Source organism: Oenanthe melanoleuca, chromosome 4A (assembly GCF_029582105.1).
Source record: "Oenanthe melanoleuca isolate GR-GAL-2019-014 chromosome 4A, OMel1.0, whole genome shotgun sequence".
Taxonomy (NCBI): Eukaryota; Metazoa; Chordata; class Aves; order Passeriformes; family Muscicapidae; genus Oenanthe; species Oenanthe melanoleuca.
In genome coordinates, this window is record NC_079338.1 from 13,421,886 (window position 1) to 13,441,361 (window position 19,476).

The 19,476-nt window shown below is 42.4% G+C and overlaps 2 protein-coding genes across 5 annotated transcripts in view; one reads left to right on the forward strand and one right to left on the reverse strand.

Moving 5' to 3' along the window:
• FHL1 (four and a half LIM domains 1) overlaps window positions 1-5,404 on the forward strand; it is a 29,836-nt gene extending 24,432 nt beyond the window's left edge. For 2 of the 4 annotated variants that reach the window (XM_056491758.1, XM_056491757.1), the window contains exons 2-6: window positions 1,010-1,191; window positions 2,099-2,276; window positions 2,767-2,936; window positions 3,474-3,660; window positions 4,428-5,404. In XM_056491758.1, the coding sequence (XP_056347733.1) occupies window positions 1,036-1,191; window positions 2,099-2,276; window positions 2,767-2,936; window positions 3,474-3,660; window positions 4,428-4,582 (846 nt within the window). In that variant the 5' untranslated portion in view covers window positions 1,010-1,035 and the 3' untranslated portion in view covers window positions 4,583-5,404. Of the gene's footprint in view, window positions 1-1,009; window positions 1,192-2,098; window positions 2,277-2,766; window positions 2,937-3,473; window positions 3,661-4,424 lie in introns of all 4 variants that reach the window. The other 2 variants (XM_056491759.1, XM_056491756.1) reach the window with 1 other exon arrangement.
• A 748-nt stretch (window positions 5,405-6,152) lies between these two features.
• MAP7D3 (MAP7 domain containing 3) overlaps window positions 6,153-19,476 on the reverse strand; it is a 44,061-nt gene continuing 30,737 nt past the window's right edge. Inside the window, exons 13-20 of the mRNA XM_056491752.1 lie at window positions 18,941-19,185; window positions 14,512-14,647; window positions 13,231-13,411; window positions 12,009-12,113; window positions 11,722-11,775; window positions 10,856-10,949; window positions 10,247-10,445; window positions 6,153-9,152 (exon numbers count right to left, since the gene is read on the reverse strand). Of these exons, the coding sequence (XP_056347727.1) occupies window positions 8,843-9,152; window positions 10,247-10,445; window positions 10,856-10,949; window positions 11,722-11,775; window positions 12,009-12,113; window positions 13,231-13,411; window positions 14,512-14,647; window positions 18,941-19,185 (1,324 nt within the window). The 3' untranslated portion in view covers window positions 6,153-8,842. The remainder of the gene's footprint in view (window positions 9,153-10,246; window positions 10,446-10,855; window positions 10,950-11,721; window positions 11,776-12,008; window positions 12,114-13,230; window positions 13,412-14,511; window positions 14,648-18,940; window positions 19,186-19,476) is intronic.

Below are 19,476 nucleotides of genomic sequence, written 5' to 3' on the forward strand. Positions count from 1 at the left end.
AGAAAGCTCAAGGCTGTGTCCCCTGTGTTGGGAAATGGGCTCTGCAGTGCTGGGGACACGAGTGGCAGAGGAAGAGATGGAGAGATGCCTCTGTGGGCCTCTGTAACTCATATGTTCCCTCCCTGGAAGTGCTCCAGGCCAGGCTGGATGGGGCTTTAAGCAACCTGATGTAGTGACTGGCACCCCTGTCCATTGCAGGGGGTTGGAACAAGATGATCTTTAAGGTTCCTTCAAACCCAAACCAGTCCAGGATTCCCTGAGCCCTTGTAGGCCCCTCACAAGAGTGTTGGTGGCTTCTGCTGAGGAAGGGATGGAATGGAGGGAGCCATTAGCAGGAGGATGGGAGTGCAGGAAGGGATGGGTGTCTGGGGAGAAAGTGTGAGCCAAAGTGGAAAATCCTCCAGCAAAGATTCCCCACACCCGCTGACAGCTCCCTGGCCATGGTGGAACATCAGACCTTGGCAGAGCCTTGATGGTGTGAACTGAAAAATATCTCTCCATGGAGGCAGATTTTTTTTTTTCCCTTATGATTTGATATGTGAAAGCCTGGTGAAAAGAGGCAGCTGGAAGCTGCACAACTATCCAGCACAAAAGGCCTTGGAGGGCTGCAGCTGGCTGCGGGTTCAGGCTGGAAACATGGAAACAATTCCACTCTGCTCATGTTTGCTGGTGATTTCTGCACACAAGAGATGTGGTGCCTCAGCAGGAGCTCACTGAGGCCTGTGGTAATGAACTAAGGGGCTCCCAGGGAGTGCTTAGGTGCCATTACCTTTGGTAAATAAACAGTCTAGCATCCTTGCACTTAACAAGGGGATGTGGAAAAATCTGGTTTGAGTCTGCTGTCCTCAACTGGAGCTGCTTGCTCTATCCAAGAGCCCTTGAGGAGTGTGACACCACCAGCACCTCTAGCTCATTCCTGAGCACGTTCCTCCCAGTGCTGAGCACAGCCCCAGGCAGCTGGAGCAGCTCAGGGCTCAGGGCTGTCCCCTCAGCTGCTGTGCTCCCGCAGGTCCTGGCAGCTACACCGTGGGCACCATGTCGGAGCGCTTCGACTGCCACTACTGCCGGGACCCGCTGCAGGGCAAGAAGTACGTGCAGAAGGAGGGGAGGCACTGCTGCGTCAAGTGCTTCGAGAAGTTCTGCGCCAACACCTGCACCGAGTGCAAGAAACCCATCGGGGCCGACTCCAAGGTCAGTGTGAGCACCTCAGGGGGTGAGGAGAGGGAAATGCTGAGCCCCTCCTGTCTGCTCTGAGCTGCTGAAGAGCAGCTCTTTGGGAGTCCAGCTGTGTGCCCATCGGGCAAAATCGCTGCTGGGATGCTCATGGTGGCTGCTTTGGCACAGGAGCCCGTTTCAGGGTCTAGATTCTGCTGCAAATGCTGAATTGTCCTGGAGAGAGAACTGCAGGGAGCCAGCCTGCATAGAGCCTGCAAAACTCATCTGATTTTTGTCAGTTTGTCAGATGCTTATTGCTTCATGATGGAAATCAAGAGTTCTTTATACATATATATAGAGAGAGAGCAGCTGGATGGCAAGATGGATGGTTCTGGTGGGTTTTTTCCCCTTATGTTAATTTATAATAGTATCTATGATGTTCAGACACCCTAATAGCAGGCAGCACATGAAGAAACACAAACTGCAGGACCTGCAAATAGCTGCAAGCCTAGTGGTTGAAACTTTTGATCTCCATGAAAACTGGAAACTGGTTTGTTGCTTATGTGTAGAAATATGCTATTACAGAAGTCATGAGTATGTACCTTCAGGACCAAATAAACTATTATGGCAATAATAATGTACATCTGAACTAGAGGGAATGTAAGAACCTGAGAAGCACACACTTGCAGAACTTCAAATCTCCAAGCTGTTGGTTTGAAGCATCTTCTGCCCCCCTGAAAGTCCAAAGTGAATGTGGTTGTGTCAGTTTGGTTAAATGCATTTCCCTTAAGTGCTTGAAGAGCAGCTGTAGCCCTACCCACTGAATCAGACAAACTTAGGAACAACAAATCCATCCTTTACTGCCCAGGCTGGTGGATTAGGGCTGCTCAGGGGGAAGGAAAAGCTTCTCATCCCTTTGTCCCTTTTTTTCTGCTCATTCCAGGAGCTGCATTTCAAGAACCGCTACTGGCATGACAACTGCTTCCGCTGCTTCAAGTGCTACACGTCCCTGGTCAACGAGCCCTTCATGCTGAGGGAGAACAACAAGGTTTGGTGCAGCAACTGCACTGCTGCTGAGGATGCACCCAGGTGTAAGGGCTGCTTCAAGCCCATTATTGCAGGTACTGTGCCAGTGGCAGGGGGCTGAGGGCCATGCTGTGCTCTAGGCCAGAACCAGGGTGGTTTATCAGGTGTGGAGGGTGCAGTTAAGGGTTTGGGCATCACAGTGGGAGGCTGGGGCACCTCAGAGTAGTAAATTTGGACTGTTGCTCTCACCTGTCCACTTTATTCAGGTGTTGAAAGGCTGCTTTGTAATTAACCCTCATGTGGATAATTTGCTCTTATGTTAGTCTTAAACCAATTCTACCAAAAGCTTTGCTTGTTAACCAAGCTCCTAAAAGGCTGAGGCAGCTGATCTGATAACTTTTTAAAGAAAATCTAGCAGGCCCTGGCTAAAATCAGATACAGAAACTACAAGCTCATCCCTTGCCTGCATTCCAGAGGAATCCTGGGCATAGCTATGAACAGGTCTTGCCACAGACATTACACTGTACAAGGGGAAGGGTTTGCCACAGGCCTCAAATCTCACAAATGATTTTTTATCTGCTGCAGGAGACCAAAATGTTGAGTACAAGAAGATGGTCTGGCACAAGGACTGCTTCACCTGTAGCCAGTGCAAGCAAGTGATTGGATCTGGGAGCTTCTTCCCCAAGGGTGATGAATTCTACTGTGTCTCCTGCCATGAGCACAAGTTTGCCAAGACCTGTGCTAAGTGCAAGAATGTAAGTCCTTCCCCTCTGCAGAGGCAGCTGCCAGAACCAGCCCTCCTTTGCCTTTTGGGAGCTGGGAGGGTGAACCTGCAGGCAGACCATGCTGAAGCTGTAGCAATGCTGATGTTCTCCTGAGATACTGGTGCCAGCAGCTGGTGGAATGATGGGAGAGCTGATGGTTCCTGTGCACTGCAGGATCTGGGCAGGGGTGGTTGGGGTAGCTGAAACCAAGTGATACCAGCCTTGGGGATAGTTAAGCTCTGTAGTGCTAATGAATAGTCAAGAAGTGAAACAGTAGCTGGTTTACAACTTCTGCAACTGATTAGTGTGGAATTTCAGTTACTGCAGGTAAAAGAAAGTATTATGAAAGTGCCAGGTATGTGGGATTTCAGGTTAGAGGGACTCAAGTACACTGTGAAATTAAATTTTGATGCAAACTTTGGAAAGATTGTCTCCATGACAAAGCTTTCCTACCCTACACCCCGTGCCTGTGTCACCTCTCTTCTCCCCTGCTGATTCTAAACCACACCTCTGCTCTTTCTCTCCCAGCCCATCACTTCTGGAGGCCTCACTTACCAGGAACAGCCTTGGCATTCCGAGTGTTTCATTTGCTCCAACTGCAAGAAGCAACTGGGTGGGAAGCGCTTCACAGCTGTGGAGGATCAGTTTTACTGCGTTGAATGCTACAAGGAGTGTGTTGCCAAGAAGTGTGCTGGATGCAAGAATCCTATTACAGGTATGTTGGGTTAACTGCAGCTTGAGGGCAGTGGGTGCTGAAGGTCAGAACAGTGATCCCCCAAAGTCAGGGAGCCCAGGGATGGGTAACATCAGAGGCAGGTCTGGTAACCCAAGCCCAATCCCAGCATTTTACATGTGATCTGACTCTGAGCCACGTGCTTGTGCTGGATGGAGGCTGAGCTAGTAACCGAGCCCTTCACCCTCTGCCTGTCTCAAATTTACCTCCTTCAAAACTCCCCCAGCCAGAACTGCTCCCACCCATATCTTAGTTTGGAACCCTTAAGTCTAGAACGAGTGGTGTTTCACTGTCCCAAAGGGACATTTGTACCCCTTGTACTCCTCAATAAAAAGATGTATTTTACACTTAAAACTCACTGGATTACAGAGCTCAGCCCTGAAATGTGAGCACTGTCCTGCCAGTCCCATGAGGCTCACCTTCATTCCTGCATTTCAGAGCCCACAAGTGTTTAGCCCAACCTCTTATTGCTCCACATCTCTCCTTGACTGTTTGCTGGAGAAAGGAGCCAAGGGAAAGAGTTCACTGCAGAGACAAGCCATGCAAGCCTTATGCTAAGATACTTGTTTCTCCAAGAAACAAAATGCAACAAAACCAGGCCTGAGCTGCCACTTTGGTGCTTCAGGCAGCCTGTGTGGTGCAGGCCTGGGAGACTCTGGGGCAGCAGGAGCAGCCTGTGCTGGTTGTGGGATAACCCAGCCAAGGCAAAGCTACTATCGCCGTCCTATAATTGTGTTCTCTCCTAGCAGGATTTGGAAGAGGAACCAGTGTGGTTAACTACGAGGATGAATCCTGGCACGATTACTGTTTCAAATGCACAAAGTGTGCCCGTGGTCTGGCCAACAAGCGCTTTGTTTGCCATAATGGAAAAATTTATTGTGCTGAGTGTCCCAAACGACTGTAAATGAGCAGATGTAAGATGGATTTTAAAGCCCTGCTTTCCCAAACAGTCCTGGTAAAAGAGCAGGTTTTTGCATGTTGAGAATTTTAACTTTTTCCATTTTAGTGTAAGAACTAAATTAGCCTCAATATACTGGGTTTGACTTTTGAAGCTCCTGCAGTACAAAAGCATGTACCCTTGCAAAAATCTAACCTTGTTTCCAAGTAACTCCTAGTATAAAGGCTTGAAATGCTGTTAGATTTAGAGATCCACACACTGCATCATCTGTGTGTGGCTTAAACTAAAACAAATCTAGTTTTAAACTTATCTGGTATATGATTAAGCTTGGCACTTAACTGAAGTGGGTTTGACAAGGCATGCAACTCCAACACAGAGGTGCAAAGATTGTACCTGGGATCAGAGGGATCCATTGTTATGCTTCTACAAGTACAGATACACAACAAACACCACATCATTAATAAGTAATAAATACCTTAGCTTACTCTACAACACCACATTGCAGCACATGTACGGAATGGCTTCATCTTACAGATAACAATGTTTTGGCAGTGACATTTAGCTTAGTTAAGTTTCCATAAACTTGTTTCAGTCTTGATTTCCGCATGGTTTGCCTGCAAGTTTTCCTCATCAGCTTTTTTATATCATTGTTTAAACAAGGCTGTCTATGTACAATTATTAATCCTTTAACAAGTAGTAAATCTTTCACCTACAACATGCACATGCATTTACAAGTGCCTTAAAAATAGCTTAGACAAGGCTAGCTCTCCTATCATGTCAGTGTATGTTTAGTGACTGAATAAAAGTGAGACTAGTGCCTGCTTGGAATCTACAGTCTGGACATTTCCTTTTTCTCATTTTGCCTTCTTACATGATTGATGTGCCTAAGGGGTGAATTACTGAGACCAAGTCTACTACATTGATACTGGCAAAGTAAGAGTCAGCTGTCATTGCACCCTTAAATATCTGAGGACTAAAGGAACAATTTCCATAAACTAATTAATTTTTTTAATATATAACTGACACTGGACCATCTGCCAGAAACAGCCTGTGTGAAAAAGCCCTTTGGAGAGCATATGTACAGCCACTGCTCATGCACAGATCTACCATGCTTCAGCAACCTGAATGCTGGTTTAAGGAAAGGGTTTTTTCCACAATAGTAAAATTTTATCAACTGGATCTTCTCCAGCCATTCCCTTTCAACTACTGATAGAGAACCCTTGCAAAAAATGAAAAGGCAGCATCTTGCTGGTCCCTGCTCCACTGCTGGACTCACCCTCCCAACACAGAGATATTGCTGCTGCTGCAGGGGAAAGGCAAAGGCTGGCAGGGAAAAGCAGGTTAAAGAATTCCTCCTCAGCTCAGATCATGCCATCAACATGGACCAACACAGCAAGAGCTGAAGGTGTTAGTGCAAACCCCTCTCAACCACAGAGATGCAGCTGCCAGAGGCTGCTAGTTTGGGAATCTGCAGCTGGAGCAGTTAGAGCAGCACCAGAGTGCATCCCAAGGCAGGTCAGCATGGCAAGGGGTGGAGAAGCCTAGTAAGGTCACATTTAACATTCCAGAAATAAAGCATTGTTCAACTGCAAAGTTTATTTAACTGTGCACTCATATTTACACAGGGCTGGATCAGATCATCCAACAAATCTCAGCACAGAAAAAATATCGGCATCTTTGTTAGAATGATTGTCTCTGCCAGAACAAACAGCTATCATACAAAAATACGGTCTTCCTTTTACCTAAGGCACTGCTCTAAAGTCTAAAACAGTTCTACAGTATTTCTGAACAGCAAGAGGGAGAAGGCTGAGGGCTCCTGTTGCAACTGAGGTGTCGAGGAGAGAACAGGTGTGGTTCCAGCAAACCCACTGCAAACAGCTGCTGCTCGATGCATCACTGGAATTGAGGGATCAGCCAGTGGGTTGTAGCAGCTTTTGAGACAGCTGCTCTTTAAAGTCATCACCTATCCAGTCTATCTGGTACAGGAGACATCAGAACAAGGCTGCATTATTACTTTTAGTAGCAATTTTCAGAAGATGCTTCGTTAATCTCTTCATGCTGAAAAAAGCAGGCAAGTTCAGGTTAAATAGATTATTTAATGCAGACTTTAGGGGAAGGGAAACATATATGCAGCTTGCAGCCACTGTTATAAAGCTGGAACTGGAACACTTAGAATAATTAACAAGAACAAAACATGACTTCAATGGTCTAATACTGTTATGTACACAATAAAATAATACTTCCATAAGTGTAGATAAATAAGTAATTCAAAAGGAAAGCATTTTTAAAAACCTGACACCTTAAACTACACCAACAGACAAATCTAGGGACTTAACATTTTTGTAATATATTAGAGCACATGCTGAAAAATGTTTTGATGTTTGCCAATAGTTTAAAACATATTAGTGATGGTACAACACTTGCATTTTGAAACTGCTAATATTTTCATATTAGATAATAATGAGCTTTTCTTCATTCAAAACCAAAATACTCAATTTTGCATTTTTAAATAGCACATGAACCAACAAGCAAAAACATTTTTCTAGACATTAAAAAGGGAGTTCAGCTTTAACATAAACTGAGTGAGTCTTTTATTTCATCAAGGTCATTTTAGAAATATGCAAAGTCTGCAGCTAAGTGAGGAGCCCCTAGTGGCATGTTCTACATGATACTGATATGAAAAAAGAAAAAAAGACTCAATCAGGTTACTGCAAAGGGGAAACAAGGAATATTTGAACCAGGAAACCTTATCTAACAATTAGCAAAACGAACAAAAAAAAGAACATTAGCACAACAGTTTCCCTGAAATGTTTCAAGGTGCAAATTAAGTCTGTCATCCCTCCCCTGGTGTTTTTTGCAAACTTGAAGATGGATAAAAGTAAACAAGCAGCTTTTCAAAACAAGGCCTTCGGTACTTGAGAAAACACTGGATTACTGAAGTGCAATCAGATTATTTCCAGGTCTCTAGTGTTCACAGTTCTGTCCAAAGAGCAAAGAGAAGAAAACATTTAACCATCATAACTGTTTATGCCACATGCATCCATCATCACTGTCAGTCTACATCCAGGAGTGAGCACAGAACCACTTGGTCACTCACAGTCCAAAACCAGCACAGTAGGTTTTCTTTAATTGTACAGGAATATTAGTTTTCCAAGTTATGTACAGAATTCTTAAACTGTATTATGCCTAAAAGTTTTCAAGTTCAAAATTAAAAGGCCACACTTCCTTCACTAAAAAGTTAATGAGTCTGATCACAACAAAAAGTGATCAGCAGAACCACAATAAATTTGTCTATTCCCATGGCCCAGTCTGCTGGGGCCTCAAGGGAAGCCTCCATCAGGGTGTGCCCATGGAATTAAAATTCACAAGACGCAGAGTGACAGAGGAGACTCGGGAAACAGTTCAGTCTAGAAAAGTGCTACACTTTAATCAAAGAAAGTGCTACACATCACTGGAAGGAAATGTGGATAGCAAGGCTTGTTCTTCCACTAGCATTCACTTCAACTGATCACACAGTCATTTATCCCATGGAAAGAGATCTCCTGTGAAAACAGCCCTTTGGGGTTTGGCTCCAACACCAGAGAAGTCCAGTGTGACATGAACTGGCTTCCTGAAGCTGCTCTGACACACTATGCACTGCACTGCCTCAGGGCTTGGCTGCTCAAGTACGTATGGCTTGAGATGCAGCCCTGCCTCTTTCAGAAAATTCAGAATATTTTTTGTGTACAGCTTTATTACTCCTCCCAAAATGTAACACAGCCATCTGTGGAATTTCAGGTTGGTGTTACTTGCCTCAGTGAAGAGAAAGACTGTTGTACAGTAAATAGAGAGGGCAGCTAACACACTGCTAAGAGCCTGAAGAGACCTTGTAAGACCACACAGGTCAGCATCAAAACCAGAACATGCCTAGGAATAGTTACATCAGACACCTTTCAAACTATTTTGTATCTTCAAAAGTAACATGTGCCATTTAACATATCTTAGAAAAACCTTAAAGTACAACATAGGAGCTTCAATGCTGTTTGGAAATTCACAAGGGCTCAGCTGTGTCTTTGGAAGAGCCTTAATGTTGGGCCTTATCAAGTCCCTAAAAAGGCATCAGTTGGTGACTCCTTTTGACAGAATTCAAGTTAAAAGCACTAAAGAGCCTTCTCTCCAGTCTACACATTGGAAAAAGTGCCTTGAAAATAAGAAGCTGTAGTTAAGGCAAGGAGAGCAAAATGCAAGGAAGTGAATTGCCTAGCCAGGGGAAGAGAGACAGGGAAGTCAGCTTGGATTACCTGATGAAGCATCTATAGGTTTGGTCAATGAATTCACTGAACCATCTTCCTCAAAAACCAATTTGGGACTAGAAGGTATTGTAGCAGCATCATTCAAGTTTTGATTACAGTTACCAGCAGAGATGCTGTCCGAGCTCAGTTTGGTTGACTTGGAATGTACTCCAACATCAATGAACTCCTCAAAAGTCCATGAACCAGATTTTCCATTGAGGTTCTGAATGAGTCCAATTGTATGATCAGCTTCATGAACACCCAACTTCCGCGAGTCATCAAGAACCATTTCTTTTGCAGGATGGCTACCAAAAAAAAAAAAAAAAAAAAAAAAAAAAAAGATAATGGGTACTTGTATTGCAGTTTCCACATGTTTAACCTTTACACTGATTCCAGGACAGACAATTAACAGTCTGCATACTCTGCAAAGCTCTGAACAGCCCACAGGGCATTCCCAGACAAGCTCCAGCTGCCACACAGGATTTCTCCTCCAAGAGCCAATGGGGAAGAACAACTCAGCAATATACATCCACTTTTTACCACACTAACAGCTCTCAGGTAAGGCTTCTGGCTCTAGAAATTTGATATAAGAAAGCAACAAGTTCAAAGCCTTGATCATCGAGTATTCATTTTTATAGGGTGCATTTTTCCTTTTTTTTTTTTGTCTCCAGCTATGATTTTTTAAGCATAAAACTAAATCTCAGAAGACCAGCAATATTTAAGACAGATTCAAAAGCTAAACCCAAATTAAGATCTATTTTCTTTCATGCTTAGGACAATCATGGAAATGTCTTTATCACTGGAGGAATGACATTAATTTATCATCACTTTAAAATAGTGTTCTCAATGTCATTTCTAAATCATTAGCATTTAGATGAGCAAATGGAACAAGCATCAGAGGACAAATTTTCCATTAGTAGATGAAAAAAAATAAAATTAAAAATAGTAAAAGAACCAAATTCCTCAGTAAGGGAGGCTTCTGCATTGTATCTAATGTTTTAGCACAACCAAAAGCATTCTAGAGCTTTCTGTAGATTATTCTTCCTTTCCAGTGTTATCCTCCTCCCTCTTGTTTAATGTTTTGTTAATGAGAAGAACTGCAAGGCATTTCAATGGAAAAGGTTTTGAGCCAATGTCAGTTTTTATAATCAACACTGCCATGTTGCTGGCTCACTTCTCAGCAAAGGCAGCACTGTTAAAATGGTGCCATCTACACAATTATCCTGAGCTGCCTGCTCTGTGTGAGGCTCTGAGCTGACAGCACACAGCACAAGGCTGGAGAAAGGCAAACAGACACCACAAAGCCAGCAAGGTGCTGCAGACAGCACTGAATTTAATTTTAACATACAAGAGCTTTCTTGTGTGACAGCTAGGTGCTCCCACAGTACAGCAGACTCACCTGGAATCCTTTAGTTCAGTAACAGACAGACACCCCTCATCACTTTTCAAGTCACTTCCATTCATGAACACTTCACTGGCCTTCAAGTCTGGCTCATCTTGTGCTTCAGATTCTGCAGAGATCATGCTTTGTGCAGTCTCTAAACAATCCTCTGCCTCACCCTTGACTTCCTGGAGCAAGTCAACACCATTTAGCTTTCCTGAACATTGAGGGGGGAGGGGGAGAGAAAAAATGAAATACAAGGGAAAAAAGAACTTGAGTAGCAGAACTGCTGTTGTGAATGAATAAAATAAAAGTGCCAAAATAACCTTTCCTAGCCAAAACCCGAGGCACTTGGCTTCATCAGATTTATTTGTCTATAGACAAACTGCCTATACCAACAGGAAATTTGTTTTCATCCTTTAAAAATCCACTTGTAAAATGAAAGCATGCTGCCTGCATTTCACTCTCAAATCATTTAGACTTGATTCTCTGCTCAAGAAAGGAGTTCCCTTGGCATCTCTGGGACTGGTGTCTCAGACCAGTGCTGTTAGAACTGACCTTTTCAACAAAGCTTAAACATCACTGAGACTCACTGCCACCCAGGCCTGACTCACTCAGCTTCCTTACCTGGCTGATCAGTCTTCTCAAGACCCAGCTCTTCCTCCTCTTCAATATCCTCTCCCTCCATCACCTCCGAGGCAGACTTCCCTTCATTCTGCAACTGAATTGCCACAGTGTTACTTGGAACAACTCCCTGTCCTCTCCAGTTTCACAAATTCAGTCACAGCTCCCACACAAGACCATTGTGTGCCCAGAAGTGAGGCCACATGAGTTCAAAGGCTCACAGACAACCAGGTCACCCAGCATGTGCTCTGCTGAGCCAGAGCCTGTGGGACCCACTTCCACCTCCTACCTATTACTCCTGAGGTCCTTTTCCCCTCATTTCTCTAAGGTGTGTGCTAAATTTTTATTGATTTTCAGATACTGGAAGACTTGAATATTTGAATGTTCAAAGAAGAACAACTATTCCTCAATGTGCACAATTTTTCACAAAACTTAGGTCACTGCATTAACAAAAATACATCCAGTTTACTCCAGCAATAGCAATCCAAAGAGAATCCAAGACTTGCTTTAAGCAAACAGATGATGCCAGAAATTTAAGTTTTCTGGTAAAAAACAGAATGCATTCAGCTAAAGAAAAAATCCATTACTAACCATTGTTTGGTTAAAACAGTAGTTTAAAAACCAATCTGGAATTGGTAACACCAGATAACTTTGTGTCTGTGGGCCTTGAACAAAAATGTAACAAAGACTTTTCACACAGCAAGCCAAGCAGAATAATCTGTGCAATGGAAAACTACTGGCAATTACTCTGGTGCACAAGAACTTTGCACTTCCTGTGGAAGACATTTTGTGTAAAGGTAACAGAGAAAGACAGGACACAAGGCAAAAAATCCTATTCTGTCATTATACAGATCCAAACAAAAAAGTACCTTGGATTCGTTCTGATCCGATTTTCGTGTTCTTTTCATTATTTCTTCGATTCTCTGTTAAAACATGGAGAACATTTAAAATGACATACAGAGCTTTCTATTTTAGCATTCTGGTTAAAATTCATCAATCACAATATATTTTCATATTTCATTTGTGTGCTATTTTTATCACTGTTTTTAAATTTCACAAACCAGAGTTGGCAGTCTTTAAAAAAATACACTTCAATCTAATTGCATCTTAGACCATTTCCCTGCTCATTTTAGGCTGAGAATTCAAAACAGGCTACCTTTTTTCTTTCAAGCCTTTCCTGCATATTTTGCTGCATAATCCTCTCTCTTTCCAGTCGCTGTCTTTCAGCCTCTTCTTGAGCTTTTGCTTCAGCTTCTTCTCTCTGAAAATAAAACAAAAAGAAGAGAGCACCCAGTGCATAACTCATTCCCAACAGTAAAAAGCAAAGCAGTTGCAGAATCTGGGTCAACACAGAAAGACATCAGACAATCACTATTTAATATGACCACACATTACAAATAAATGTCAATTACCCAGTTACTGATAAGAAACATATATTACTATGACATTCAGAAAGTGAAACCAACTATATTGAGGTAATGCAAATGTTCTGAATGCTGCTGAGCTACTGAATGTTGTTGTTCAGACTATCCTTTGGGATGAACATTTAGCTAACAAGGACAATCCATAAAGTAACAAGACAGCAATTAAATTCTAAATGTGTCAAGGTTAACTTAAAAATCTTGGCAGTCAGGTATTGCTACCAAGACACTTGGTACTGAACATCTTCTGTGCCTTCTACACTAGGAAATCTTCTCCAGTATAACTGGAAAGAAGATAGAAACACAGTTAACACTCAGAGTAACTGCTGTTAACAAACACTTAAAGAAATATCCAGACATATAGCAAAGCCATTCCCAATCTCCAGCCCCCTGAACACAAATATTTCAATGTAAAACTGCTTTAGTTTTCAGAATTAATCTAATTTAAGGAAAGCCTGCTTTCTGCAGAACTGCTCCCTTCAGTTCAAAGGATGCCTTTGTAAAGGTACATGGATACTTGCTGTGGAAGACTATTCAGCAACAGGAAAAGCAGACTTGGAAACACTACCAATCTTTCTTTGAGAGGAATCAGAGTAAGCCAGACAGACCATCTCCCTGTAACTCATAGCAGTCCACTGGTAAAGTAGGCTAAGTACAAATATTTTACATATGTAAAGAAGCATTCCTGATGGCTAAAAAAAAATACTCTAAAATAGCTGCTTCTGCCCACACCTGAATGTATTAAATGCTAGGAAACAAAAAATAAATCAAGAGACCAGGGCAAGGAAAAGACCTACGGACAGTCTCAAATCCATCTAAGACAGGATGAACTCGGCCTCACAGCATGCCTGACAGAGATTTGTCAAAACCATTCTGTGAAAGAAGAATCAAAGACAAGACAACCCTCTTGAAACCACAGCAGCAGCTTCTTGCAGGAACCCAGCTGGAGCCACAGACCTGCTGTTGAAGCTCTGCCAGTTTTTCCTGCTCCTCCTGCTCCCGGCGGATCCTCTCCTCCTCAGCTTGTCTTTGCTGCTCTTCATAAGTCAGTCTCTTCTCCTCCTCCTGCTTCCGCAGCTCCTCCTCCCGTCGTGCTTTTTCCTCACTTGCTCTCCTGGCCATTTCTTCTTCTCTGATTCTAGAGTGTCCAAGGTACAGATCATTGGGTATTTTATTTCTTTAAAAGTGTGCATAAACAAGAGACAGAATGAAAGCAAGAAAGTTCTAGGCAGTCCAGTCAAAAAATAACTGCATAAAGATGATTTACAAATGCCACCATCCAGACTTGTCAAAGGGAAAATCAGAATAACTTGGAACAAAATGTCTGTGAGAAAATGCTCCTTGCTGATTAAGTCAAGGCAGGTTGTTCCAATAATGGAATGTTTGATTGAGAACTGGATTAAGCAACGACCATTTAGCAAAAGCCATTTGCAACCATGACATGAACGAAGCTTATAATCACTGTCAAATGTAAATTCAGTGGGATTTTCTAAAAGACTGTTTCCTCTACAGCCTGAATTCAGAGATACAATGAGGTGCACATTGCCAGCTCTTGCAGACATACAGAGCAGATCTGATGACATATTTCTGATAAAATACCTAGAGCAGATTATATGCAAGTTTCTGACAGCTTCATATCCACAACTGGGAAACAAACAAAATCTGACATTCCACTGTGTTCACAGAAGCAGACAAGTGACCCCTCATCTGAATAAAGTTAGTCAGCACTAATGTAGCCATTTATTTTTAACAACTTCTATGCAGTGAACCAAATGCACACTGACTTAACACTTTGAATTACTTGCCTGCAATACTCCTGATCCATATTTCATATCACTAAAGTGGGATTTAATGTACCATCAAACCACTGCCTAAGCTGATCAAAGGAAAGTTTAATACAGAGAGGTTGACTCTTTCAAACCAAATACAAACAAACCAAACACATGTGATGCAAAAAGTACATTCTAGTTTTGAAACAAAAGCCCCACTGGTGTCTGGAAGGAAAAAGAAGCAGTGATTTCACAAGGATTGTGAAATCATATATATATATACTGAGATATAAACTCAAGTTACACACAGCAACCTGCCCCAGGTTAGTGCCAGTGCCTCTCAGCTTCAGGAACTGTATTAACATTTGCAGGAACTTAAATTAAAACTTAGAAAACATATGCAGCTGGAGGGTCCCTTCCAGCCACACCCCACCACTGAAAGCATCCCTTTCTTCCCCTCAGTTGTTACCTTTCTTCTTCTTGTCTCTGAATTCTTTCTTGGTCTTCACGCTCTCTTTGCTCCCGTGCCAGACGTCGTTTCTCTGTCAAGATTTTAGCAGCTTCTTCAGCTGTGGTGGTCCCTGCTACTGCTTTGCTACCTGATTCTGCAAAGGTTAAAAGAATCTGCTGTTAGAAAGCTCCAGGAACTTAAAATTAGGAAAGATGTTATCTCTGTGAGATGAGATCTTATGGCCAACTGATTCACTGTCTTTTCAATCAGTGCTCATCACAGTGATTGCACCCTTATCTGAAGACCTGCAAGAACCCTGAAGATGCAAAGCCACAATATCTGACACTAGTAACAGCTAAATAGCAACAGCTCATTTCAACACTGATCCAGCCATATTCCAGGTGATACACTTAAAGATGCTCTCCAATTATCACAGCATTTAAAAACATGTCTCTGACAAGACACCCTTATTTCTGTTCTGCTTGAACACTGAGAAGAAAACTGGGAAAAAATGGCTTCAGGAAATATCTTTTGCTTCCTTCTAATAAATCTGAACATACAGGGCCCTATAGAAGCAATTATCATTCTTTTATTTTTCTTTTTTCATAACATTAACATTCAAGCCTTTATATTCATGGAGTATGCTGGAGTGCAAATAATCATCATTTTATCTGGCCCTGAAGGCATATACTAATGACTTCAGTAATACCATATTCCTGTATATTAGCAACAAATCAATTTCCAATTTACATGGAGATCAAAACAGCTTCAACCAACAGGCAAGTGGATTTTTGCAGGTCTTGCTGTTTATCTTTCTTCATGCCCTGCTTGGTGTTCTGGTGTCTGAACATCAGAGGCACTATCACAAATTAACATCAGGAAAAAACTCAAAACAGAACTATCTTCCCATCCAGCTGCTCTCAATATATATATTGAAAGAACTCTGATTCCTATCAGTTATTCCTAACCCCTAGAAACACTTCTGTTTGAATGTAATTTAAGAATTCATCATCTGAATATTCAGAGAATCAGCTCTTGATGTCAGTAGAGCAGCAGCATTGTAATGTGTTGAGGATCAACCTTTCTCCTGAACATTTCACAAATCAGCACATTCATGTTTGCTTAACATCTATAAAGCCTTGAAGACAAGGTAATTTTAATGAACTATAACACCAGGATTTGACCACTTGTTTTACTTCTGACCTGAAGACAAATCATTCGAAACACAAAGTCATCATTGGGAACTTTAACACCTGAAAAGCTGCTTAGGCCCTATGGACATGTAATCACTACCTGCAGCTGCAGGGTATAACTACACACAGCAAACTCTCAGCAGCTGAATCATGGCTGTCTTTTGTGCATAAAAAAGGTTCTTGCAGTCCTAGGAAAAGCATTTCAGCACTGATGTAGTGCAGGCATAGAGAGTGTTCTAACATTTAGATTTATCCAAAGCTGAGAAAACACCAGCTCCCCAGACAACACATTGCTTCAGATGTGGGAAAAAGTTGCAGTCATGTTGGTACTAACAAAAATCAGCCATGACTGTTCCAAATTTGAACTCAGCCAAAAGGGGCTTTCCTCCTCCTGAGCAAGAGCATTTTGCATTTATAAAAACCATTAGCAGATCTGCCTATTCAAGACAGGTAGATGCTTTTCTTCCTATTCTCTGTAACTTCCTAGGTTTCATTTACTGTTGCCAGTGTACAGCCATGAAGAAATCAAAATGTCTCTCTCTTCCTCTGCCATGTGAGTGTACTTTCTGTTCAGACTACTCACTTTTTACAGCAGAGGTCACTTTTTGATGCTTGTTTGCAATCTCTGTTGTATCAAATCTGGTTGACATTTAATGTCAGGTTTAGCCTATTTCCCCTCCTCAAAACTGAACCTAAATAATACAACCTAATGCTCAGCAAGAAGCCTAAAGGTTTTAGACTTAAGTCCTAGGGTTAGAACATGATAATGACAGCTCAAATACGGTATGTGGTATTGACAGAAGAAAATTAGTCACAACAGTTCAGAACACTGCAGATACAGAAAGAATAGGGAGCAAAAAGAAAAGAAGAAAGGGTTTGGGATCTTCCCATTGCATTTTTACTTCTGCAGTTTTATTGATGATTTCCATATGATACTTCAATACTGTTTTCATCTCCATGTAGCCCTGTAAAGCCTGTTTCCATAGGGCAGGACATGAGACTTCCCAACACGACTGCTAACACACCTTAAGAAAATTCTGACAGTCTTTTGCACTCAGTTTCCTTTTCCTTGTACTCCTAGTCATTACTGGTAAGAACAGTCTTTTTATCAAAGGATCTTTTTGTAAGGGAAGGGGAAAGAGAGAAAGAGGCAAGAGAAACAATCTCTGAACACGTGCAAAATGTAGTACTAGCTGGAATGGAGGGAAGATTCCAACAGATTTCAAGGTAAGCAATTAATTCACAATTAATCTAGGAATCATATTTCAAAGCCTTCAATACCCAGATAGAAAATGTGAGGCTCCATGATAGTTTATTACCTATCATCATGCATAAGGTGAGAGCTCATGAAGGAGCACTTCTTATGCTTTAAGTTGAACAAGCCTTTTAATTCTCTGAGAAGCTGCAGAGGCTGCTGCCAGAAATGACAACTGCTCCAGTCACTGAAAAATAAAAAGTGTTTTACTGCGGAACAGTATATTGCAGTAGGAAGACACAAAAAACAAGACAAAAACTTGATTGCTGTCAGCAACAGGCAAACAAGTTCAGTTTGAAGAAGAGATGGGATGAAGATACAAGTGCACAAAGCTAAAATTAGGCTAAACCTACAAGATCTAGAGACTGGTTTGCCACATGCCATTCATGGTGTGCTCTGACTTCAGAAGCTGTCTGGGACAGGGAATTGCACCAACCCATGGGGTGAACTGCTGACACAGATGTCTAAAATGAAAATTGCCTTGAAAACTGAAAGCAACTCCTTAAGAAAAAAGATTTTGCCTTATATAGCAAGATTGCAGTGTACCAAAACATTCAAAGAGAGAAATTAAATAATCTCTTATTCTGAAGAACATGCCCACTACTTCATTCTGTTCTATGTGTCAAAGAAAAAGAGCTTTGCTCAGCCCCAGTAGGAATCACTACAAAGATGACTATTTTGAGATTAAGAATAAACTAAAAGGGAAACAGATAAACTAGGTTAATACAGTTTCAGAAGTCAGTGTAGAGAGGAGACAGGTCAGGCATCCAAGGAACAAGGACAGATGTTCCTGGAAGATACAGGACTAGGACACACTGTTATGGAGGTTTCAACCAACTGATGACATTGATCAGAAGTGATGATGCTCTGAGGCACACAAGACATTTATCAACAGTATGGCAGCACATCAAGGGATGGACATTCTGACTGCAAAGACAAAGGACGTGACACCAAAGAGGGATGTGAGACTGTACAAACATCCACCTCTGCCAGCCAGGCTTCCTTCCACAGGAACACATGCCCAGAGAGCTGTACCATGGAGTTCTTCAGCTGAATAACACTTCTTCACATCCAACAGAAGCAGTACCAGGAGGAGCCTCAGGAGTGGCAGAGACCAGGAGCAGCCCAGGAAAGCACACAGGAACCGCACATGCAGTCACATGCAGCAAGCACACGTTCCCACTTACCTGAGCCTGAGGGATTCACCCCCAGTTCAGCCCACTGGCTGTATCCTACATCCTAAAGATCCCCCCTTTTCCTGTCAAGGGTCCTCTAAGTCCTGCACAGTGAATTGCCTGCCAGACCTCATCAGAAGGCTCTCCCAGATTCTGCTGGAGATGGCAGCTGGCATTTTTCCCAGTGAGGGACAGAGGCTGGGCCCACATGGCACAACGAAGAGGACTAGAACACTAATTGCTTATCTGGTATATGGCTCTCCTTACCCTACCAGGATAATTTTTTAGTGTGACTTGTGAACTGATCACTCTTCTCAAGACAGCAATGATGACACATTCACTGGAACTTAGGCCAAGGCAGCTTTCAAGCACTCTGAAAACTCTCTCAGCCTGTGATGAACAGGAGCTGATTTTGTCCTCCAAGAAGGTCTCTACAGAAGCATTTTGAGAACTACCAACTGAACTGAAAGACCTTTGTGTAGTTTAACTACAGACTTTATAAACCTAAGCTAGTAGATCCCTCAGCCAGAGCAGCTGAAGTCCAAAAGGCAAAGAGGATTCCTGCTTTTCTTAAAACTGCAGTACAAACAGTATTATTGAAAGCTCCTGACTAAATCTCCAAGTCAAATAAACCAACTACTGCATTAAAATTCACATCCCAAAATCATACCATGTAAAATTATTATTTAATCAGCAATGAACAGCTTCTGCCTTAAAGCATCCTATCCTCCAGTGCTCTGCTTCATGAGCCAGTTGTTTCCCCAGTCCCAGCAGACACTGGAAAGGCCTCAGAAGGAGTGAGTCAGACACTGAGAAACACCCACCTTCTTTGGTCTTTGTGCTAGCTGCTCCTGCATCCCTCTCCAAGGCTGGGGAAGCACCTTGCTCTTGTCCTATTCCTTCTGTGCTCTTATCCTTTGGTTTGCTCTCTGCTTCAATTTTCTTTTTGGTAATGTTTATAACACCTGGTGTGAGAGATGGACGCTGGATGGGTGCTGATTTAGAGACTGGAGTAGGAGATGGTGGCCTTTGTTTTGACACACCAGGTGAAGGTGGGCGAGTCTTCTGTCTGTTGAAATAAAGAAAATTTTTCAGTGCTAACAATGAAAACCTCAACCACGCACCTGAGGAGATCCTTAGTCTCCTTTATTTAGTTTATATCACATACCTTTCTTTTAAAAATAAATCCACCCACAATTTACTGGTACCTTCCCCATAAAACTCAAACCAGGATTCCAAGACACCTTGGGCACCCAGCCTAGCTACTTGGGACCTAACACCAAAACAGAACTGCTAGTCCAGATCTCCATTTACTCCACATATAGGACGAACCTTATGACTTCAATCCAATAAACTCCCT